The 24,461-nt window shown below is 43.9% G+C and overlaps 1 protein-coding gene and 1 long non-coding RNA gene across 2 annotated transcripts; one reads left to right on the top strand and one right to left on the bottom strand.

The window, feature by feature from the left end:
* The first annotated feature begins 619 nt into the window (after positions 1-619).
* Positions 620-4,025, top strand: LOC117284006. The gene is made up of 3 exons (XR_004515073.1): positions 620-734; positions 2,551-2,651; positions 3,964-4,025. It is a non-coding gene; the product is annotated as an uncharacterized LOC117284006 (long non-coding RNA).
* Positions 4,026-4,426: 401 nt separating this feature from the next.
* Sars1 (seryl-tRNA synthetase 1) lies at positions 4,427-20,100 on the bottom strand. The gene is made up of 11 exons (XM_010605959.3): positions 19,850-20,100; positions 15,250-15,320; positions 12,429-12,509; positions 10,966-11,124; positions 9,950-10,093; positions 8,920-9,075; positions 7,065-7,286; positions 6,384-6,513; positions 5,938-6,095; positions 5,143-5,272; positions 4,427-4,813 (listed from the first exon to the last, which is right to left on the bottom strand). The coding sequence occupies exons 1-11, from the start codon at positions 19,983-19,985 to the stop codon at positions 4,656-4,658; spliced, it is 1,545 nt and encodes a 514-aa protein (XP_010604261.1). The 5' UTR covers positions 19,986-20,100; the 3' UTR covers positions 4,427-4,655.
* Between the last annotated feature and the right edge of the window lie 4,361 nt (positions 20,101-24,461).

The raw sequence follows: 24,461 nt of genomic DNA, 5'->3' as shown, positions 1-24,461 counted from the left end.
ACAGGAGGATCCAAGGTGGGGGGCACAAGGGCACAATGGGAACCAGCAGAGCAGAAATCCCACAAGTCTGAGCAGGGGCCACATTTTGATGAATATGAATTCTAGCTGAGACAGAGAGGATGGTCATGGCTGAGCTGCAGACCGGCAGCAAGCAAGGTCGAGGATCAGGCTGTCCAGGGCAGATGGCACTGAGGAAGACTCTGTGTGTCTGTGGCACAGACTCACTGCAGATGAAGAGGAATCCAGGTGACTTTCACATGTGTGTTTGGGGCGAATCCTGAGGGGCGTGGGGTTTCAGATAAGGCTTGGACTTTGGCCTGCTGGTTTTGAGATCCTGGTGGCAATGCTCAGGGTGCCTACTGCGGTGGCTGAAAAGCTCAGTTGCGTGAGCTTGGGGGCGGTGCCTGCCAACAGGAGAGCACATGGAGAAAAGGCAAGAGAGGCTGGAGCTCAGGGAACCAGCATTTAGCGTCAGGCGCTATCTCCTTCCCCTGCCTGTCTCTCCAGCTTCAAATCTGCTCTCAAACTGCACTCCAGCCATCTGGGGAGCCTCTTCCGGGTCCCCAGGGCTGCTCCCTCGGAACCTTCCACCTTCCCTCGGAGCGGATGGAGACCGGGATGAGGTCACAGAGCCCGTGAGCGCCCACCCAGATTAATCTCTGAGGGAAAGGGCCTGATGGGATGATGTGACAGAAGAGGGAGGACTGCAGGCGCTGCTGGAAGAGGGGGACTGTGTAAGCAAGTCGCACTGAGGGGAACGGGTGGGGAGGGAGGGCCCTGAGCGGGAGAAGTAGATTCAGGAGAGAGCCAGTGTAGAGCAAGGGCTGGGGAGACACAGAATGGCGGGGAGGGCCAAGTCACAAGTAGACAAGAGCTGGTTTTCAAGGAAGAGTCAAAAAAATTGTCTTTCATTCTGAGTTAAGATGGAAGAAATGGACGAATGCTATTTTCTTAATTCTTCAGTTTCTTCAGCGTTTAAAAGACAAGTCTCCCAGAAGGTTCACACCACCTTATCAGTAACTTACACCTCAACAAAAAATTATTTCCCGGACCATTTCCGACTTTAGGTCTGTGTCGACGATAGCAGGCCAAACCTGAAAGGGGGACAGGGGAGGAACTCCAAAATGCAGGGTTTGAGAACCAGCCAATTAGAGCGGCTAAAGAGAGAACCTTCCCATCCGGAAAAGGCGCTTCTTCAGAGGTCGCTGGGACCCCTACAACTGCCTGAAGGTTGAGAAGTGGGGTCCAGGTCCTCTCCTCCGGCAGGTCGTTGGGGGGCTGCTCCTTGCTGGGGTTTTGCTTCCAGAACCTGCCCGCAGTACCCGCGCCCCGGTGGGGGGGGGTGCTTAAAAGGGCAATGGCAGAGGCAGAGGCAGAGGCCTGACTAGGGCCTGGCACGTTTGGGGCTGCAAGGCTTCAAACCCCTTACCAGCCCGGCTCGCCCAAGACTATTTGGGAGGAGTTATTGGGGAACCCCATGCTGGCAGGTGACTGGGGGAGAGGAGCAGGCCCCTCATCCTAGCCTAGCACAGGTTCCGACTTGCAACACATTTCTCTGGGGCCCATCCCAGCTCTGCTTGTCAGACTCATCCTGGGAGAGCAGCCAGGGCTGCCCCAGGCCCCCCGTGGGAGGCATGGGGGTTGGGGAGAGGTGTTCTCCCGACCCAGGGTAAACCGGAAAAGCTTCGGGGAAGAAAAAGCAGGACAAGTCGGGTGAGTCAGTTCCCAGGAGAGAGGTTTCAATCTGGGAGTGTTTGGCTGAACAGCTGTCCAGCAAACTGGACTCAGGAAGGCCCCTGAGACTCACATCGAGTCCAGTTTGTCCCTTGAAGCCTAGCTTCACAGTATTTCTAGAGGTAGAGCCCAGACACCAGGTCCCCAAGTGTCTCTTGTCTGAAGCACCCAGAGCTGCATCTTGGGCCCTGAATTCCTGGGTGTGGGAACCAAGGGTTTGTTAGGGACCCAAGGCTCTGACTCACCCCATTGGGCCTCTGGGGGTTGCTGGCTAAGGTAACCTGGGTAGCTGAGGTTGGAGATGGGGCAGGTCAAGGTGCCAGGGATGAGGGCATCAGCTGTGGGTTGTAGAGGCAAACCCAGGGTGGAGTCAAGGTTACTTGGGCCTGTATCCAATCTTCAGCTTAGCCTACCCTAAACAAGGCTTGCATCAGCCCCAAGCCGCTGTGTCAGGGAGAGGAGTCTGGTTTTTAGCTCACTCTGGAGGAAGGTAAGCCACACCTTTCCCAAAAGACTGAGTTCTTTGAAAGCAGGGACTGTAGCCCATTCTTCCTGTGTTTTTTGTTTGTTTGGTTTGGTACTGGGGATCAAACTCAGGACCTTGCGCTTGTGAGGCAGCCGGGAACCACTGAGCTAAATCTCCAGCTCTGTGTTATAAATCTTGCTCCCAGTGGTGCCTGGCACAGGGTCAGCACTGTTAATGACTGCATGCCCACCTGCCAATGTGTAGTTTTTATTTTTCTTTAATGGTACTGGGTGTTGAACTCATGGGTGCTTTACCCAAGCTACATTCTCAGCCTTTATTTTTTGAGACAGGAGTTCACCAAGTTCCCCAAGCTGCCCTCCAATGTCTGATCCTCCTGTGCCAGCGTCCTGAGCAGCTGCAATTCCAGGCATGTGCCACCTCGCCCAACTCAGTATGTTATGTCTGTCCTGCAGGGAGGGGCTTCAGTCATGGTCATTGTGGCTTTAACTATCATTAGCTAGCTTTATCTCCCCTGGCTTCAGGGAACAGGGGTATATGTTCTGCTAAGAGACAAGGTGGCTCCACGCAGCAATCTTCCCAGCCAGGCAGGGGCTCACACAAGGTACCTGCATAGACGGGGCAGACAGGCACAGCTGACACAGGGAGCATGGCAGCTCAAATCGGGAGTCTGCCTCTGTATACAGTGACAGTGTCCAGGCTCCAAGTACAGTCAGCTCCAATAAATTAGCCAGGTGAGGTTAGCCACCTAGAACAAGGGAGGAAAGAGCCAGGCCTAGCGGCTGAGTCCCCAGCATCTGCTCTCCCATAGAGCTCTCTACGCCCTGGTGAAGAGCAAAGCCTTCTGCTGATAGGAAGATCGCAGGGCCAGAAGGCAAAGAGCTTAGGAGTTGGTGCAGCTGTGGAGACCCCCTAGGCCAGGGCTAACAGAGGATGGTGTTCAGGGTAACTGCAAGTCTCTAGCAAGGTTCTAAAATGGAGTGGGTGGAGCAAACAGTCTCCTGCCGTGTAGGCTGGTTTTCCTCAAATGTTGAAGCTACAGGAATGTGAAAATTTCTGTCCTTCTGAATTATAAATGGGAGCAGCTTGCTCTTTTGCCCTCCTGCCCTGGCTTTGTTATGAGAGCTGCCGGCAATGGGCTACAGAGGCTGTTTGTAGGTCCTCAGTTGGCACTGCAGGCAAGGCAAGAAGGCCATGTGGTCACCCTTTTGGGTGTCCCAGTTTTGATCAGGTATCTGGGAATAAGATGAATAGGATCAGCCCTCAGTGGAAAACTGATACCAACTTCCTCCTTGGTACCAGCTCCAGTAGGTCCAGGGAGGTTGCTGCTTAGGGATTTGGGAAGCTGAGAAGAGCTGGTGGCTCCTAAATGATAACGAGGCTATACTTGGGCTCTCAACCTCCCAAAGAAATAACAAACACAAAGCACCACTGGGGAGCCAGAGCTTCTACCTGAGCACTGTCTATCTACCCCTCTCTGTGTCCTCCTACCTTCCAAAATGGAACAGGTATAATCATGTCCAAACCCTACCTGCCAGGATCATCACAAAGATAAAAGGGATCACCCGGAGGAAGTACTAGACTAATGCAAGGTGTTATTAAGAGTTGAAGAGTGTAGATTGCAGATGAAAGGCAGCAAGTAAAGGAGCCTGAATACCATTCTCCTTGGGGAATGGTCATTAGGGCAGTACTGGGAGCTCCTGGGAAGGACTAAACATTCTTCCTGCACGCTTCTGCCCTGCCAGCTATCTGAAGCTTCAGGAGTCCCAGCAATGAGCTGTCCTGTAGCCAGTTGTTAAAAAGGCCCCAAAGCACGCTCCTGAAGCTTCCGGCTCTTTTGGAGTAAGTAAAGTTCCGCCCACTTCAATGCCTCACAATATCCTTCCCTTTCCTAGGGAATACAAGAGCCAGGGGCTTTTACATGAATTTGGCTCTCCAAGCTACATCTACCTCACTCTTTTAGGCAGGGGAGGATTTGTATGGGATCTGGTCCTGCAAATTTGTGTGTCTAAGGGTCCAGGTTTTCACTTCCCCTTTGAGCCTTTACTAAATCTACGCCACCTGTACCTACTCACTTACCCTCCCTACACCTACTGAGAGGATCTGACTTGGTTAGCACAGCCTTATTTGGAAGAGAAAGCATGAGTGCAGTCCCAGGGGAAACTGAGACAGGTTCAAGCCTCAGGAAGAAGACGTTGGAAGTCTGAAGCCCTCCCCAGGGATGCTTTATTACATGGTTTTGTCAGTCATCGGTGGTGGGCCCCATGCCCACGCGAGCAGACAGGAACACCTGCGGTGTGCATGGCAGATGGTTCCTGTTAGCAATGCAGTCAGATGGGCGGGGTGATGAGTAGGTGCTTGGCCATCCTGCTCCTGGGCAGCCTCTGAGATCCCAGCAGATGGAAACGAAGCCTGGCAAACTTCAAGGAAGGAATGTTCAGGCATCAGTGACTTCCATGTTCTGCAGCTGGTTTTCCAGGGTGACATCTCTTGTTGACACTTTCTTTTTGCTGGCCTCATGTTGTTTCTTCTGCTTCTTGGATGGCTCCTGGTCAATGGGTGCAGGCTTCACAAAGGGGATCAGTTCTTGGAGCCCTGGGAGGGAAGAACCAACCAAATGACCTGTCACTTCTCAGTCATAACCCAAGGACCTCAGGGGGGATGTTAAGACAACGATCCCTTTATACGTCCATAACAGGAACTGGTTTTACCCATTCTTTTCTTCCTCAGTCTAAATTTTAGCAGTACTTGGATATCACACCTGCACTGGCTTTCTCACCAGGCACCAGAGGACAGGAAGTTACTCAAACTGGGTTCTCATCTGCCAAGCTGATAAAAAGAATGTACATTCTGAAAGGGATCTGTCAGTCACAAGAGTGAGAAAACAGAAAAGAGAGGCAGGGGAGGTGAGTTGGGAGTTGTACCTGGCGGCATGAACTCCTTCAATTTCTCAGGTATGATGATGCCCTTCTCTGTCTGGTAGTTCTCCAGGATGGCGCAGATGGTCCGGGTAGTGGCACACATTGTAGCATTGAGCATGTGGACAAACTCCACCTGGAAGAGAGGGCACCAGAAGAAAGTTAAAAATCAACCTTTAGCTGTTCTCACTGATGACCAGGAACCATCCACTTAGCCAGAACTCCCCCAGCTAGAACTATCTCATCAAAACAACAGGCTCTACCTGTTTCCAACTTTTTTAAACACTTGAATTTTGTTTAGCATTACTGTCAATTAGATTAACTCTAGATAGATTCCTTATGTCTAAATGAGTGAAATGTGTTAAGTCCCAGTATTTTGAGAAGAGCTGACAGGAAGGAAGGAAAATACCACTGTGGATCCTGCAACTTAGATCAGGTCCTGAAGATTGGGTTTGAGAGGTAAACTTACAACCCAACCTTTTTGCGTAAAAGGAGGGAAGACACCACCACAAAGCTATTCTGTATAGATAGATTTTTCTTTCTCTACAGTTAAGGAAAACAAAGCCAAAAAGAGAAAAGCTAGAATTACCCTGAACAATAGGGCTAGACTCAGGCTCCTAAGAGAACCCAGTCTTAATTCAGAAGTCATTTCCAGATTTCCTTTTTGGTTTAGATTGAGAAGCTCAGATTGTCCCATGATGCTGAGAACTAATGTGCTCCCATGGCTGATAAACAGCACAGGACAGGACAGATGTGCCTGTGCTGACAGCCCTGCTGCCCACCTAACTAGGGGCTATCTACCTTGTCCATCATCTTCTTGGTCTTCCCGTATCGGATTCGGAGCCGGCGAGCCTGATAATCCGTGCAATTCGAACAGGAGACTAACTCACGGAAAGCTCCTGAGCCTGGAAACCAGGCCTCCAGGTCGAGCTTCTTACTAGCAGCATGATTCAAAGAACCTGGAAAGAAAACCCCACAGAATTCAGGAAGGACGGATGCCACTTGTGAAGGCCAACCTCCTGTGAGCCTGCATCTTTCTTTACTTTACATCTCATTCCCAGGAGTGAAATCGTGCTTGGTTCTTCTCATCACCAAACACCCCCAAGTGAGAAGGGTGTGATATTTTAATGAACGTGGCTAATGAGCTGGATTGCAAGCTACCTCTTTGTGTGGCAGTGCAGCTGGTGAAGGTGGTATTTGTGGGAAATAACAGGAAAGGGAGGCTGAGAAGACGACAGATCCCCTACCTGAGACAATATTCACGATGTGGTAAGGGATCCCCAAAGCCTGATAGAACTCTTCTGCGGTGGCAATCATCTCTTCAAACATCTCCCATGACTTGTTGTCATGAGGTGATGCGTACACAAACTGCTCGATCTGCAGAGGGGGCCCAAGGAGACAGGGACAGCAGCACACAGTGAATAAGCGGCAGAATGGAAGTAGAGATATCCTGGCCTAGTCTTACACTGCTGGAAGCCTGGCCAAGCTAGGCTCCCAGCAGGACGGAATTGTGTTTTACTAGAGGGGCTGCAACAGCGAGAACACCAGCTTTACAGAGCCACACGGACTCGGTCCTCACCAGCCACTGTGTGGAGTGCTTTCCACATGCTGACCGTCCTATTCCACACAGTTGGCCTAGTGAGGCGGAGACCATTATCCTCTTCTTACAGAGGCAGAATGTGAGCAAGAGGTTAAGCAATTTGTCCATGGTAAGTGGTGGAGTTAGCATTTGGATTCGGGAGCCTGGTTCTAGTCTACACTCAGCCACTATACCATGTGCTTCCCAGGCTCTTCCCACAGAAAACAGTGCCAGGGCTGGGAGGGAAAGCTGGAGCCAGGGTAGGCCTGAGAACACACATGCTGTCCCTCCTGTGACCATCTGGTCAGGGAGATAAAGGCTGCTACTTCTACTCTGACCTTCCACTCACCTTCTCAAATTGATGGACTCGAAAGATGCCACGAGTGTCACGGCCATGGGAGCCCACCTCCTGGCGAAAGCAGGTGGACAGGCCGGCATACTTGATGGGCAGGTCTTCTGGCCGCAGCCATTCATCCCGGTGTAAAGCAGCGATGGGCTGCTCTGAGGTAGCAATCAGGTATTTCTCATCATAGGAGGTATCATCAGACTTTTCACTGCCTTTGCCAATCACCTATAGGAGGAAAGACCTATGCTAGGTAAGACTGAAGGGGGACACAGCCTGTTTAAGAAACTGCAGGAAAGCCGGGTGTGGTGGTACACACCTGTAATCCCAGCACTTGGGAGGCTGAGGCAGGAGGATCACTGTGAGTATGAGACCAGCCTGGGCTACATAGTGAGTTCCAGGTCAGTCTCAACTACATAGTGAGACCCTGTCTCAAAAAACCAAAAAAAAAGAAAAAAAAAAGAAACTGCAGGAAAGCTACAAATGACAGGGAATGAAGTTTTCTTCTGTCTCTGCCTAGGAGTAGGGAGGGGATGTTAAGAAGACAAGGAAGGGAACAGTTCTGTCTGATATGGGATCCCTGATGACACAGATCAAAGGCAAATTATGGAGATATGTTTCACTTTACCCACCCAATAAAATGGGTGTACTGTCACAGCCTATAACCCCAGAACTCCAGGAGGCTGAAACAAGAGGATCACAAGTTCAAGTATTGCCTGGGAAACTCAGCAAGACCCTGTCTCAAAATAAAACATAAAAAAGGCCAGGGGGCCGAGGATGCAACACAGCACATACACATACACTCCCAGTGTGTGTGTGTGTGTGTGTGTGTGTGTGTGTGTGTGTGTGTGTGTGTGTGTGTGTGTGTATCATATATCATGCTTTTTTAGCAAGGAAACTCCCTAAACATTCAACAAAAGAGAAGCTAACAATCCATAGCTATGTTGATTTTATATTATGCAGCCAATTATGAATCTGATGAGCCTAACTGCACTTGCTAATGGGAACAAAACCTTCACTTCCAACTGAGTAAGTTTTAAAGGAAAAGGACAAGTGAGTTAGATTTGCCGTGATGGACAGCTCATAGCAGAAACATTCTATAAACAAAATTTTTTTTTTAGTACTAGAAAATGAACCCAGGGCCTTTGTACTGAGCTACATCTCTGGCCCGTTCTTCCTTTCTTTTGAGTCAGAGTCTCATTAAATTGGTAAGTTGCCCAGGCTGGGCTTGAACTTGCAACCCTCTTGCCTTAGCCTCCCAGAGTGCTGGGATTATAGGCATGTGCCACCAAGCACAGCTCTAGAAATCCTGAGTGCTGGATAGACTAGTGCTACAGCTGGTGTCACAGTAACCTCATCAGAATGACATTCTGAATTTCAACTTGAATATTATGGTTCTCCCTACGATGGTCCATGGTTGGTGAGACGCCATGAACTATGTCATACCCACCCCAAGTAAGTGCGTCTGGTCCTATGGAGGCTCCCAGTCTCGAGTCAGCATTGGGAGGACATGGCAAGGGGGCTGGAAGACTGGTACCATTTTTATCATTTCCTTTTGTTTAAGTACTCAATGCGCTCCTGGTGACAAAGTGTGTTTAATTATATATATGTCATACAGACTACAGGGGGAGGTGGTGAAAAAGGCTCTGTATCCACACTGACTAATATAGCAGCACCAATTACATATGGCCATTTACACAAAAAATTTGCTTCCTCAGTCATACTAGGCTGATTTCAAGTACTCGATAGCTACAGCTAGAACACTTCCACTATAAAGTGGTTGGACAGCACTGCTCTGAAGCACTGGAGTAAAGCGTCATAATGAAGAAGTTATTCTACCAAGATGCCCCAGACTACTTACCTTATAAAGTTCTTCATCAAATTGGCTGAGCTGAGCCACTTCCTGCATGACCTCCTTCCTCATGAAAAAGGGGGTGTAAATGGGAATGTAGCTCCGACTCGCCAAAGTGCGAAGGGCAAACTGGATGAGAGCCTGTTCCAGGAACACCAGGGACCCCTGAGGGAAGAGAGACACAGTGCTGTGTGACTGAGTCCTGTCACCATCCCATTCATCTGCTAAAACTCACACTAGGGCCAACGGGGCAAGTGATGATACTGGCAAGGGACACACTGCAAACCAAGAAAATCCATGGAATATAACTGCCAAGAGCTTCATTCTCAACAACAAAAAGCCCAACAGTGTGTCGTGTAGGCACGTTGTCCAGAGAATTATTTTTTTGTTGGTTTGTTTTTTGCTTTTTGAAACAGGGTCTTGCTACGTAGTTCAGGCTGGTCTTGAACTTGTGGGGATCCTCCTGCCTCAACCTGCTGAGTGCTGGGATTACAGATGTGCTACCACCCCAGCTTGGAGAATAATCTCTAAGAGCCCAAAGTAAGGGAAATGAACCATTCATCCAGAGTCACAGAAGTTTCCCTAAGCTAATTCTTGAAATACTGGACTCATTGGTAAAGGTAGAGCATACTGAAGTGTACACTATTTCCAAAATCATTTCAGTGTATCTTTTTGGAAGCCTTCTTTGAACTCATGTGCCTTCTGCCCCTACTCAGTCCACAAGCTAATGGCACTGCATTTCAACTGTTACTTGTGTGACTTGTCCAATGACTCTGAGCCCCTGAAAGGCAGAGACTGTTCTGATTCAGTCAGCAAAACACACTCATTATGGAGGATCACTGAGTGGCTTTTGTTCTCTGGAATCTGAATCTGGATAAGTACTCGTGCTTTAGAGAGAGAATTGCATCTAATTGCTACATATTTACAGACAGGCTGCCAATACAAGTGGTGGATTTGTGGGCCTTTTGAATATGATTATGATTTTCTGCAGTCTTTTTTTTTAGTTCCTTCTTTATCCTCACTGGTTCCCAACACTTACCTTCAGAAAGTACCCTCGACTCCCAGCCACTAGGGCCCCCTTTTCGCCTTCAAAGCCATCTACCATCACCACCAGGTCCACATGAGAGTACTTCTTCTTGACTGTACAATCACCCCAAATCCGCTCCACCTTGTTGTCTTTATCCTAAAGAAATAAGACCGTTTAATTCTATAACCTCCATCTATCCAAACTCCACCCAAGAACAATTCGGCTTTATGAAGCCACTGCTTAAACTGAACACTAGGTTTTGGTCATTGTACACAGTAACTAGAGAAGGGAATTTGCTACTTAACAGAGAAATAATAAATTACAAAGTCCTGAGAAGCAATTCTAGCCATGAAACTGGGAATCAGGATTTTCTAAGAGATCTATAGTATTCTCTTGGGCTTTGTTACCCTTTTAAATGACTCCTTAAAAATCATGCACCGGGACAACTGGCCCCAGACAATCAGTATCGCCTGGGGTACAGAGGAGAATGTAGATTATTTTTCCAGGCTCTCATTGGTCTCAGGGCCTTGCGAAGGCGGGGCCCTGACCTCCAAGTCTGCTAGGCTCCACGGCCCCCCACACACCCCAGCCAGCAGTAAGTTTAACGTTCGCCAGGGAATGAATGAAAGAGGCACAGATGGGACCTGCCACACTGGAGTGTCAGCGCACAAAGACCGGGCTCCAAGCAGCTTTGTGCTGGGGAAGCGCCCGCCTGGCAGGGAACTTTTATCATGCAGATTTCCCTTCAACCTGCAGCTTCCCAACAGGGTGTGGGTGAGGGGTTAGGTTGATTTAGCAGATCCCTCCCACAGGACTCGCTGCTACCAGGGGCAACAGGCAGTGGAGGACAGCAGCCCTATTTAGTAGAGATTTCTGTGCATGTCCCTGCTACTTCCCAATCAGGCAAGGATCTGACTCCTGAAGTGCTCAGTCTGTGGCAGAGGGGGAGTACACAGAGGCTGCTCCCACCCAATCCCGCCCCTCAGGCAGCCAAGGAAGGCGACCTCCTGCGGTGGCTCCATGCCTACCTCATCGTTACTGATGGGCACCGAGGGGTGCAGAAGGTTCCCAATCTCTCGAAGTTTCTCAAACCGCTCTGCCTCCAGTTTTAACCGCTCTGCATCACACTTTAGAATGGCTTCATCGATGAGGAGTCGGACTTTCTTGATTTGTGAGACGTTCAGGCTCTGTAAAGGAACAGGCCAGTCTCAGACCCAGGACACCGCGAGTCCAGGGCAGTGCAGGAATAAATCACGAGTGCCCTAACCCTGCAGTCCTCCAGTGACTACTAGTCTGGTAACATTATACATTTCTATTTTTGCAGTGCTGGGGATGGCAACCCAGGGCCTCAATCAAGCTAGGCAAACACCCTATCACTGAGCTACACCTTCAACGCCTGGTAGTATTTTAAAAATTGAAAATGAAGGCCTTCAAAGAACTGAGATTTATTTTACATAGTTAAAAGAAATACATATAGCCTTGCCTTACAAATCCATTGGCATTTTCCTTTCGGGGTGCCTAAGGCAGAGATACAAATATTTTGGTCACTCTTGCTGTTCCTATACAACCCAGTAATTTTAATAATGTGCCTCTCCCAAGAGAACTTTCCCTTAATTTGTACTCTGGATTTTCCTGATTGAACCAATTTAACTCTCTATTATGTACATACATTTAAATGCTCTCTGGGAAGATTATTAGGTGCAAGAGACCTTATCTTAAGCTTATTCTGTATTCCTTATTGAAGATGTTTCAAGCTGTGCTCAGATTTCTTTCTTTCTTTCTTTCTTTTTTTTTCTTAGGTACTGGGGATCGAACTCAGATCCTTGTGCTTGTGAGGCAGGCAGCAGAACCACTGAGCTAAATCCCCGGCCTGTGCTCAGATTTCTTGAGGGGAGCCTTAGCAGACTAGGCTACACAGGTTCACGTCTCCAACCCAGACCTTTGAGAACAGCAACTTTGTTTATATTCTTAGCTATAAGAAAGGTTCAGTGATGAAAACTTAAAAATTACTGCTCTGGGCACACTATAGTGAATATTTACTGAATCACAGTGAATTCAGAAATTCTTTTACTTTGTGAAATTGAGTAGAAAATGGAGTTACTTAAAACCAAACATGGTTCAGTTCCTTTTTTCTGATAGTGGGGATTGAACTCGGTTCTTTGTGCTTGCAAGGCAAGCAGCAGAACCTCTGAGCTAAATCTTCGGCCCTCCTCTTTTCTGTTCTTCCTACCATTGGTTTTTCCCAGTCCATCTGTATCTGTCTGCTTACTAATAATACTCAAGTAGACAGTAAAACAATAGTGCCAGGGACATTGCTGCTATCTAATAAGTACTCAAGTACAGAGTACAACGGGAGTGGCTGGGGACACTGCCCAGCGACAGGAAGTCAGGGCAGTCACAGTGCTGTGTAGAACAGTCAGCACGTGCTGCCTGGGAATGAAATTAAGACAGAAGAGCAGTGACTCCAACTTAGAAAAGGATGGTAACTTACAGCTAAAGTGTCTGCAGTGAGGTCATCAAAATTTAACACATTCTCAGGAACAGACTCATCATCTCCCACTGGCTCTTTTTTCTGCAGGAAGGAAAAATCCCAACTTGATTAAATGAAAGAAAATTTCTGACATTACTTTATTAATATATAAACTAATCACAAGATGTCCTGCAGTGAATTGTAACACAAAAGGAGAAAAACTAGTAAATTGAAGGCCAGAAGGCCATGTTTCAAGTCTTTATTCTGCTGATAACTAGACATGGAAGACTCATGCAAGTCACCAGATAATGTATTTGAAATGCTCATGTGCCAGAAATGGCAGCAGAACCAAGAGCAGGCCCTGACAGGGTGCCCTTGTGTTCACTAAGAACAAACCCAGCACTCAGGCTAAGGAGGGAAAATGAATGGAATGATGCAATAGCAGAGAGCCAAGGAAAACAAGTGAATGAAAAAAGATCACAGAATCTAAAACTAAGCATAGAGCAATCAATGCAATTTGACAAAATGGCAAGTGCATGGCCAGGGCTTATTGTCTTCCTTCCTCACTCTTCTTTATCACCATTTCTAATCCCATTGCCCAGGCTGGACTTGAATTCACAATCCTGCTTCAGCCTCCACAATACTGGATTATAGTGGGAGCACACAGGTGTGTACCACCATGTGCAGCTGTAACGGTATTAAAGATAGGATGAGTATATTGCTACCTGATAGTCTCTGGGCCAGCAGATTCAAGTTCTGAGTTTAAGTTCTGGCTGTGCAACTGACTTAGTCTGATTTTAGGCAAGTTCCTTAATGTTCTAAGTCTTTTTGTCTTACTCCTTAAATACAACTGATACAAAAGTAAATGTTGGGCCGGGATTTAGCTCAGCGGTTCAGTGGCCTGCCTTGCAAGCACAAGGACCTGAGTTCAATCCCTGGTACCACCAAAAATAAATAAATAAACAAACAAACAAATAAATAAATAAATAAATAATTAAAATAAAGTAAATGTAATACCTACACTCTAGGTTTGCAGCAAAGATCAAAACCAAAATGAGGTGTTTATGAAAGTATGTGAATACGTTCCAGTCCATACAAATTAAAGCACTGTTACAACTATTCCAATGGACAGCAAGAGTGAAAACAACCTAAAGGGCCAGCAATAAAGCCAGGCCTAATAATGTGATTGAAAATGAAAACACTCACTCCCAACTTATTGCCACAAAAACTACCCAGCTGGCACTGTCTGTGTATAGCCCCAGAGAATATCTGCACACGAGAACACATGGGAATCAACAAATTATTGGGCCTCTGACCTGCAAATGATTAAGCATCACAAGGAAGAAAACTGCATGCTATGGACAATAAGTTTCCACAGCTCAAAGTATAACATTATACACACTGAACCACTCCCCTGTGTGAAACTAGGGGGAGAGTGGGACAAGAAGGTAGATGGGAATGAAAATGATGGAAGTATGTTATGTGCATTATAAAGATACATGCCAAGATGAAATCCATTAATTAAAAAGTAAAAAAAAAAAAAAAAAAAAAAAAAACTATCAAAGAGCTGGCACCATGGTGTACACCAATCTCAGTACTTGGAAGGCTGAGTCAAAGAGGATCACGAGTTTGATCACAGATTGGGCAACTTAGTGAGATTCTGTCTCCAAATAAAAAGTTTAAAAATGGCTGGGAGCTGGGTGTGATGGTGCACGCCTGTAATCCCAGCACCAGGAAGATAACCATGAGTATGAGGGCTGCCTGGGCTACATAGTGAGTTCAAGGCCAGCCTGGACTACATAGCAAGACCTCGTCTCAAAAAAAAAAAAAAAAAAAAAGAGGGCCTAGGGGTATAGTTCAAGGAAAAGGCCTCAAACTGTAAAAACAAAACCTACCCAAGAGAAGGATGTAGACTATCATGAAGGACAAGGTGCTAGAAGCCCAAGGTTGTTTTTCTGTCATGCTTTTTTATTGGTTCCAGTCTCAAAATTTTATAATTTTTTGCATTATTTTCAAGATTTTTTTTTTCTGCAGTATTAGGGATTAAAACCAGGGCCTTCACACTGGGCTACATTCCCAGTCTTTTAAAATTTTTCATTGTAAGACACACACCATACCCAAGCTTTAATATGCCTTTTAAAACTAGTGGTTAAGGCCAAGAGGTATTTTTTGGAAGAAAGGTTAAAACCAAGAACTATTTTGGATACCAAAGCAAAAGCTGAGCTGAAATTTAGTATTTTTCAAACATTAGGATTTTGGGATAAAAGCTAGTAACGATTTGCCATTCTCCATAATTCACAAGTATTAAATAACCATAATATTCTAGGCATTGAGCTAAGTTTACTACATTTAAAAGATTATTTACTTTTCATAATCTCCTTCTATAGGTGAGTGTACTGCCATTTTGCAGATGAGGAAACTAAGGCTCAGAGGTTTACTTCCTTAAAAGTCATGCAGCTAACAGCAGGCCAAGGCAAGACACAGGCTACAAATCTGTGCTTTTTTCAGGAAGAAACAGGATAACTCTGGGACAAAAATTCTGAAGTCTGCCATAAAAAAACCTTCCTGGCAGCACAGATTGAGCTCAAGAAAGAAATGAAATGAGTGACTTAGTGGAATTAAAATTTCTGTTAAGAAGAACAGAAGATGAATGCCAATATGGCAGGAATCTTACCAAAACAGAAGGTGCCTCCTCATTCCCTGCCTTCCTTTCTTTTTAAAATAAATTTCCCCTCCAGTAGGAGACTGAGCATCTCACAGAATTCGATACTTTATTAGAACTCCAGTGAACTTCAGCTAAGAACAAAATCAAATATGTCTGCTCTCAGGCCAGGTCTATTACCTTCATTTTCTCTCCAATTGTCTTGCTGCACAAGTTCTTGAGCTTGTTCAAGTTGTCTGCCCGAAATCTGCCTAAAAATAATGAAACAAAGAATATATCAAAGGAACACACTTAAAATATTCTCTGATCATGGCTCCTTTCCTTGGTACTTTGTGAATATACAGTCCCCAAAGGCCTCATGGGTTAAGACTTTTTGGTCCTTGTCTTGGCACTACAGGAAGCTGGAGGAACCTTTAAGAAGTGGGGCCTGGTAGGAGGTCATAGGTCACTGGGCATGACTGCAAGGGAAACTGTGGATTCATCCCCTTCTTATCTTTCTACTTTTGCCTCCTGACCACCAGGAGGTTAGCAGCTTCCTCTACCACACACTCTTTCCATCATTTACTGACTCACCACAGGCCCAAAAGCAATAGGATCAACTAACCAGAGACTGAAATTTCCAAAACTTCGAGCCCCAATCAACCTTTCTTCTTTTTAAACTGATTAGGTATTTTGTTACAGTTATGGAAAGCTGACCAACACAGTATGGATCTCAATTCAAGGTCAAAATGGAAGCAGAGCTGAAGGAGCTGCCTCATGAAGTTATAAAATCTTAGTGCTTCAGAGCTTGAAAGTTAGCACAGACTGGTAAGAGCAAGAGCCTATCCCCAGCATTTGGAGATGAGGAAAAAGCAATTCCGAGGTTGAAATTTTATAAATCATAACATATGATACTACTGTAAAATAACACGACTGAGAAATTTGGAAGATATATACACATAATTATAACCTGCCCGATTATCTTAAGGTTCATTCAAAGAGACTATATATACATATATGGGAATCTAGAAAAGAAGCATCATTATTATCATTCAACTGGTTGCAACATCTCTGCTAGAAATGGTTAATACCATTCCTTTTGTACTATTGTCATGCTCAGTTGACAGCTTTCTGTGTGTGTGTGAGAGAGGTCTCACTATGCAGTTAGGCTGGCCTCAATCTCATATCCATCGTCCTACCTCAGCCTCCCAAATGCTCAGATTACAGACCTGTATCACAACACCCAGCTCAGTTGACAGCTTTGACAACATCTCTTTCATTTGCTCCCACCCTCCCTCTTTCCTTCCTTCTCTCTCTCTCTTTCTTTCTTTGTATTGAGGATTAAACCCAGGAAGTGATGAGCTACATTCGCAGTCCTTTTTATCTTTTATTTTGAAACAGGGTCTAAATTGTGAAGGTCCTCAAACTTGCATTCCTCTTCAACCAAAGAGCCCAAATTAACTTACTGGTATTATAGTCCATCAGTCTGACTCTGATTACCAAAAGCTGAATCTCTTAAATCTAAGTATTTGGGACAACATCGTAGAAAAAAAAAAGATCAAGCTTTTGAGAGGTTACAATTTATTGCAAGAAATGACATGGCAACTATACTATACTATACTATTTAAGGTTTTGTCAATAAGCTTCTCTCTTTAATGTCTCTTCAAACTTTAGCACAAAATGATCTATTTTCTCATTCATTTATTCACACTGACAAAATTATGAGATGGAGAACAGGATCAGGGGCTACTGGGCTTGATGGACAAATGGAAAGTGAATATACAGTACTACAAAGGGATAGAAAGAGATTTGTGGTGATGGAACAGTGCTGTAGCCTGAATGTGCTGGTAGATACAAATCTATACTTGGTAAAATCACACAGAAACACACACACACACACACACACACACACACACACACACGAGTGCATGTGGAACTGTGAAAATTGAGTTAAGGTTTGCAGATTGTAGCAATGTCAATTTCGAGTTATATAAAATGTTATCATTAGGGGAAACTGAGTAAATTGTACACAGGATCTGTGTACTATTTTTACAATTTTTTATAAATTTATTATTTTGAAACAAAATTTTTTAAAAATCTCATTTATGTCCCTCCTATTTGCCAGTGTGCCATGCTAAGTGTTAGGAAGCACCTAGGAATTACTTTGTAATTGTCACTTAAATTCCTTAATTCTTTATGTATTTTTGTTTGTTTCTTGCTTCATATCATACCATTTGTAACCTCCAGCATGATACTGACCAGAAGTAAAGAAAAGGTGCATCATATCTTATTCCTAACCTCAGGGGAATAGCATTCCTACTTTATTGCTAAGGAAAATGTCACTAAGGAAGATATTAGCCTTTTTTGTTAAGTACTTATTATCAGGTTAAGGAAGTTCCTTCTAAATTTGCAATGTTTTATCATTAGCAATTGTCTCTTTTTTTTTTTTCTGGCTCTCTATATTAAACAAATAAACAACTCTTCAATTCTTAGCTTACACCAAAATTAATGTTAGATGAATCACATACCTATATGAAAAAGTGATAAAACTTCTAGAAAAATAACAGAAACTGGGTGTGGTGGCACATGTCTGTAATGATAGCATGCTGAGAGGCTAAGGCAGGAGGACTGAAAGTTCAAACCCAGCTGGGCGTGGTGGTGCACACCTGTAATCCCAACACTCAGGAGGCTGAGATAGGAGGATCGCTGTGAGTTTGAGACTAGCCTGGGCTACATAGTGAGTTCCAGGTCAGTCCCATCTACATAGTGAGACCCTGTCCCCTTCCTCAAAAAAAAGTTCAAACCCAGCCTGGGCAATTTAGCAAGACCCTGTCTCAAGAAGACAGAAAAGAAGAGACTGACAGCCTAGGGATGTAGCTCAGTGTGAAGGTCATGGGTTCAATCCCCAGTACTACTACCAAAATAAAAACCCTTGGATACAAGTAATTTTTATGTACTGACAAAAAACCTTTATGAAGTCCTTCCTAAGGACCAGGGAGGAGTGCTAGGTATTGTAACTATATCTATATCTGTGTATATGTACATGTATGTATGTGTTTAAAATTACTGGAGGCTATTGTTTTGGATTTGGCTCCTGTACCAGGCCTTTACTGACCAGACTAAAAATCAAAATGGTACAGTTATACATAACCAAACTCATAAACTGTTATCTGATCTTCCCAGAAAGCAGGAGAAAATAGTCACACTTCCCAAACAGGCCAGTTTCAATCTACATAACATTATGAAGTTTCCTCTTCTTTAATCCTTATATTCTTTAACCTTACAAAAGTAAACTACAGTAATCAAATGTTGACCAATCAATTATACTTCTATTTTTCTGTCTCCTATCTTCACCTTAGAGGGAAAGTAACTTTGAAATAACCAATCCCTTTTATTTTCTTTGTTTCTGCTCTCTTCAGCCCTTCTCTGCAAACCTACCTCTTCTGCTCAGCTCATGGAATACTCATTCTATTTTACAAAATAAAGTGTTACTGATTTCTAAAATTGCAAAATAAAGCCAATTAAAATCTATACTTTGTTATAATCTTTTTCTCTGATATATGTATATCCTATAAATGTAATTCAATCTTTGTCCTAAAGAACTCACCACATATCCATTAGTCAGATAAGAGACAAAACTTTTTACACATGTGTAATTATACACATGGGATAGGCTAACACACTTACAGTCATTTAGCAATTGACCAATGGCTGGACTAATAAAATAACACACTCCTGACTTCTACTCACTGTATATTTATCCTAAACAAAAATGTGGCAAATTTCATTCCACAGCATCTTAAAACTTCAGATTCAAGTGTGTAGTGGAAGCTCACAAACTGCCACGTTAGAATACTGAAGGCATATACAAGATAACTCGAGCTAAATAAATACCCTTTTGACACCAACGCCCTTATAAACTTAAGAAAATCAATTTTCCTAAGAGATATCCATCAGACTCTTGGATCGAAACTGCCTTTGCATAGTGCTGTCAGAAATCCGGCCCTTGGCTGGTTGCAGGCCTATTGCATCAGACAAAACGAATCACATGTTCTTGACAACATCCTGCCAGCCAGCGACCACCGCCGTTAACCTAGGAGGAGGGTCCTACGTTTTATTTAACTTCACTAAGATGCCTGGCTAAGTTCTAGGTTCTCCCCCAACTCTGCCAATGTCTTTTCCAGAAAACGTCCACAAATCACAACCTTAATAATTACAAGTTTTTTCTTGCCTCGCCACACACCGCTCCTCCCGTCTAATTTACCAGGTTAAAGCCTTTACTGATTCTTAAAGATATGCTAATAGGTCACAAGATGGCCTTCCTTAGAGGTCCAGATCACTGGAGCAGCTTCCAAGTCCCCAAAAGCTCTGTGTGGGCAGAGTTAACCTATTTAGTTGCAGATGAGACTGAATGTCAGACAGCAGCCTTTGATCCTATCAAGACAGAGGGAGACCACTCTGTCCCTGCTGAAGTTGAGAAAAGTGCGGAAGGCGACCAAAGATAAGTGTTAGGAAGGCTTGACAGCTCTTGAGGCGCATGCGCCGTGCTCCTTTCCAGTCTGACCCGCGGCGGTCAGCCCTGAGCACGCGCGGAAAGGACGTAGTGCAGCCTGAGCTGGGAGGAAAAGTGGGATGAGCCGGCTCCCAGCCCGTGTTTTGGGGATAGGGAGAGCTTTGGAGCCGCCGAAGCTCGAGAGGGGATCTGATGAGAGTCAGAGACTGTGGCCTCGGAAGTGGTGACCAGTCACGAGTTGAAGCTCAGTTTAGGACTGGGGGCTACCCTGCGCATCCCGACACTTACATCGTCGCCACTCGCTGTCTGCCTTCACCAGCTGGTCCACGAGTCCCGGGTCCTTGAAGCGCTTCTCCTGCGTTTCTCGGATGAGGTCTGGGTTCCCTCCTTTATCCACTCGAAACAAATCCAGATCCAGCACCATCTTCCTTTCTCCAGGGCCAACACTCAAGGAAGTAAGGACTCCACCGAAAGAGCCACCCTGTGACCGACGCACTACGCCGGCACGCTGACCTGTCTCCTGCGCAGGCGCAGCGGGACACGCAGGCGCCCCCTTTCGGTTGGAAAGGTCTCGATAAAGGCGGGGCCAGAGGGGCGTGGCGTCGGTGGAATGAGCTGCTGTGTTCACCGCCTTCCTTCCTTCCTCTTTCCCCTTCTGCCCATACTTACTTTATTCCTTTACATCCTTCTTTTCTTCCTTTCTGGTGCTGGAGGCTGAACCGAAAGCCTCATATGTGCCAGCCAAGCTCTACCACTGAGGTACATCCGGGCTTCTGCATCTTGTGTCTTCTTCCTGGCTCAGTCCCTTTCTTCAAGGGCTCTAATTGCCTCTTGAAAGTATGAATGCCCCAGGTTCCTTCTGTTGAAGGGTATGTCTCAGGTTAGGCAGAGGCCTGTTCATTGACCGCTGACTTGGAAGCTGGTGCCCACACAGATGCCAATTTTCTATTGAGATTAGATCTTTCCACTCTTTTCTTTTCCGTGAATCTCTGCTCTCTTCTCTATCTTAAAACAAGAGTATAGCTTCATATCTTGTCCCCAGAGTTACCTCAAGATTTCTGCTCTTCTGTTTCAGAGCTGCAGTACCTATCTTGATTTGATTTCCGTATTATCCCTTTACCAACATTTAAGTTCACAGGGTTGGGAAAATACATTTGAAATCTGTTTTTGTTTTTTGAGACTGGATTTCACTATGTAGTTCAAGATGGCCCTGAATTCACTGTGTAGCCCAGGCTGGCCTCAAACTCACAGAGATGCTCTCTCCTCAGCCTCGAGTGCTGGGATTACAGGCTTGCATCACCACACCCGCTGCAATTGAAATCTTTGGGAGAGAGACACGAGGAGACTCTTCTCCAAGGGGAAAATATTCAGCAAATTTGAAAACAGATTGTGAGGTTGTGTCTGGAGTCTTGAAATTCCTTTTAAAAATATTTCATCATCTCTGATTTTATAGCTTTCAGACCTTAACAATAAAATATTCTGGTTACTGATTGAAGCCAAATTTATCAGAGTCTCTCTAATAACAAGAAATTATTTGCAGGATTTGGGAATAGAATGTTTGTTCCTCATCACCGAACCTTCTACTTTACATAAGCTTTAAAACCCTGTCCCCAATACCTCTTCTGAGCTAGGTGTGCTAAGACCTTCCTAGTCTTATGCTACTTTCATTCTCCTGTAATGAGGGTGTGGCATAGTTGTCTGTGGTACTATACATAGATAGATAGATAGATATAGACATATATATATATATATATATATAAAATTTTTAAATTTTATTTATTTATTATTTTTTGTACTTGGGATCGAACTCAGGTCCTTGCACTTGCAAGGCAGGCAGTAGAACCTCTGGGCTAAATCCCTAGCCCTAATATATTTGATCTTTGTCCCTGATTCCTGTCAGAGAGCTCCTAAAACTTTTGGAATCTCCTGAACCCTTTAATAACACCTGAGTTTATGCTAATGAGGTGACTTAAGGTGGGGCCAGTCGCCAGACACTAGAGGACTAGAGGGCTGGATCTCCTGGTCCCACTACCAGTATCCAGGAAGGAGGGTTGCAGATGCTGGACATCAAGCTCTAGAAAAGTAAAAATAAGAACATCTAAAACAAGAATGGATGAGCTTCTTAGTTGCTGAATGGGAGGTGGGTGGGCAAGAAAGCTCTGCATCTCCGCTCCCCAGACTTTGCTTTACCCATTCCTGGCCTTCCTTCCTTCCTTTCCTTCTTTCTCTTTCCCTCCCTCCACCCCTCCCTTCCTCCTTTCTTTCTAAAGTTTTGGTTTATTTCTTGCCAGACACTTAAACACTATTGTATTCTATTTCCTGCTTTGGGAATCAGTTCTCCTTTGAATTGCTCATGCCTTTAAGGTTAAGATTTCTTTGTAATATAACTATCAGTACACTCAGCTATGAACTTTGTTGCCTAAAACATATACATTCTCATATTGCCATTTTGTCATGAATAAAAGCAGCAAAATAAGGCAACAGCAAGATGTGCATCACATCAACAATCATAATAAAAATAGGAAGTCTAAATCCCTGTAAAACAAAAAGATTAGGAAGCAAAATATGAATAAGCACTGTATGCACAATACACCCAAATGAATGTACAGATGGTATACTCATAATGTCACTAGTTATTTTATTATGCATAATTTCTTAATTATCAATTTGCAAAATAAGAATATTAAAAAACATGAAATCCACATCACATCTATTTTCATAATATCAAAGCTAACCTCAAAGTAGCAATTTCACTAACTCTAAGTGATATTTCCAAAGTGAAAGGCAATCTTAATTTTTTAAATCTCTGAATAAGGTCTACAATAAAAGGGGGTATATTGTTTTACTCCTTTTGATTTGTTTTTGTTTGTTTGTTTTTTTGTTTTTGTTTTTTGATACCAGGAATTGAATTTGGGTCCTTGTGCTTATGAGGCAGGCAGTGGAACCACTGAGCTAAACCCCTGGCCCCCATTTTTCTCCTTTTGGAAGACCAAGTCCCAATTTGTACTTATATAATATAAGCAAAAAGATAGCCAACAGATATATCACCCAAGAGCAGTGCCTATACATAGTATTTCCATAGCTCTTTCCACAGTAAGCCTATTGAGCTACCAGCATAGAAGCTCATACCTCATGCAACAGAAGTACTAAGTTAATTACACATCTGTTAGAAACTTAGAAGTCCTTTCTCTTAACACAATTTTTTTCTTAATTTTATTGAGTTTATTGGTACAATCCAGATATACAGTACAGTTACATTCATCATTGGGATTCTGTACCTTTACATAATAGGTCTTGATTCTCATTTTTCCCCCTTGTCCCTGCCCTCCCTTCACCCCCTCCTCCCCTCCCCATTTACAAACATTTTATTTCCATTTTTTTCAGTTTCTCATATTTTTTCCCTCTCCCTTATTACCTTTCCCCCACCCTTCCCACTTTCCCTACACCTTTAGCCCTTTACTTTCTATTTCACATTATTAATTATCTCATTAGGATCCTGTGTACTATTATAGTTTTTCACACCAAAGAAACTATTCAGTATTTCAGTTAAAGAAATCTCTGTATGAACATTAAAAATAGGGAATCCTAAAATAAAACTAAAAAGGAAAGTAAAAGAGAAAAGGCAATGATGTAAGATTAAAATAATCCTTAATTCTGAAGATGAAAATGGTCCCTTAACAAATTTAAATTGCTTTTTACTCTAAGTCTTATCTTATTCCTTTTTTCATTATTTAGAGAATACTTTTTAGTTTCTGTAATCAAACCCACATAGATATGACCTTATATATTTAGTACAATGCATTACCCCTGTACAAATGGAAAAATAAAAATTAAAAAAATTAACATTTCTAGACCAATATGGCTGTCCATTTCTGTACAATGCCAACTCAACACAGTAAATTGGGATAACTTTTTCCAAAGTTGACAGCACCGTTAAAGTTTCCCAAAATTCAATTTATACATATATATATGTGTGTGTGTGTGTGTGTGTGTGTGTATTTATATTTATATAAAAAGACTAATAATAGCAGTATGTTATGCATCGATAGCAGCAACAGCTTTTTCAGGTTCTGCAGTCATCTGAACAAAATTATAGACATTCAGCACATTCCATTAACAAAAAACAAAACAAAACAAAACAAAAAGAAACAAAGAAAAGAATAATATTCAGAAAACAGCAAAGTTCTGTTGCTGTTGTGGTACCTGGCACTATTTTTTTATTAGCATCTTAATCATCATCTGGAAAGAGAACATTCTAGAGTAATACCATTATATGTAGCTCTGATAAAGCACGGTCCCTACTATGTATCATAAAGCAGGTACTAGATATTTTCCATTCATAGAGGTATGATATAGTACCATCCTACATCAATAATACTTGAATCAGTTTTGGTTTGAAATTTACTTTGTCTTCAAATAAGATTGCTCCCCTTTTTTTTCTGGGCTCCTGTCACATGGAGAATTGTTTTCTATCTTCACTTTCAGTCTATGGGCTTCTTTTTGCACTAGGTGTGTTTCTTGTATACAACATATTGTTGGATTGTGCTTCTTATTCCATTTTGCCAGTCTATTTCTCTTGATTGGTGAGTTGACGCCATTGATGTTGCTGGTTATAACTGATATGTACTGACTTATTATTGACATGTTATTGGCCTTTTGTTGACTCTTTTTACTTTTTCACCTTCTCCTTTTAATTTCTTGCCTTGCCTCTTTGACTTGCTCTGTTGGGCCTCATGGTGTTGTTGCCTTCATTGTCTTTTTCTAGGATCTTGTTTAGAATTGCTTGTAGTGCTGGTTTGGTATTCATGTAGTTTCTCAGGTGTTCTTTGTCGTGGAAGTGTCTTATTTCCCCATCAATTTTGAAAGAGACTTTTGCTGGATACATCAGTCTAGGTTGGAG

Source organism: Fukomys damarensis, unplaced genomic scaffold (assembly GCF_012274545.1).
Source record: "Fukomys damarensis isolate Sample0158 unplaced genomic scaffold, DMR_v1.0_HiC HiC_scaffold_33, whole genome shotgun sequence".
Lineage (NCBI taxonomy): Eukaryota > Metazoa > Chordata > Mammalia > Rodentia > Bathyergidae > Fukomys > Fukomys damarensis.
This window is presented reverse-complemented; position numbering and strand designations above follow the sequence as displayed.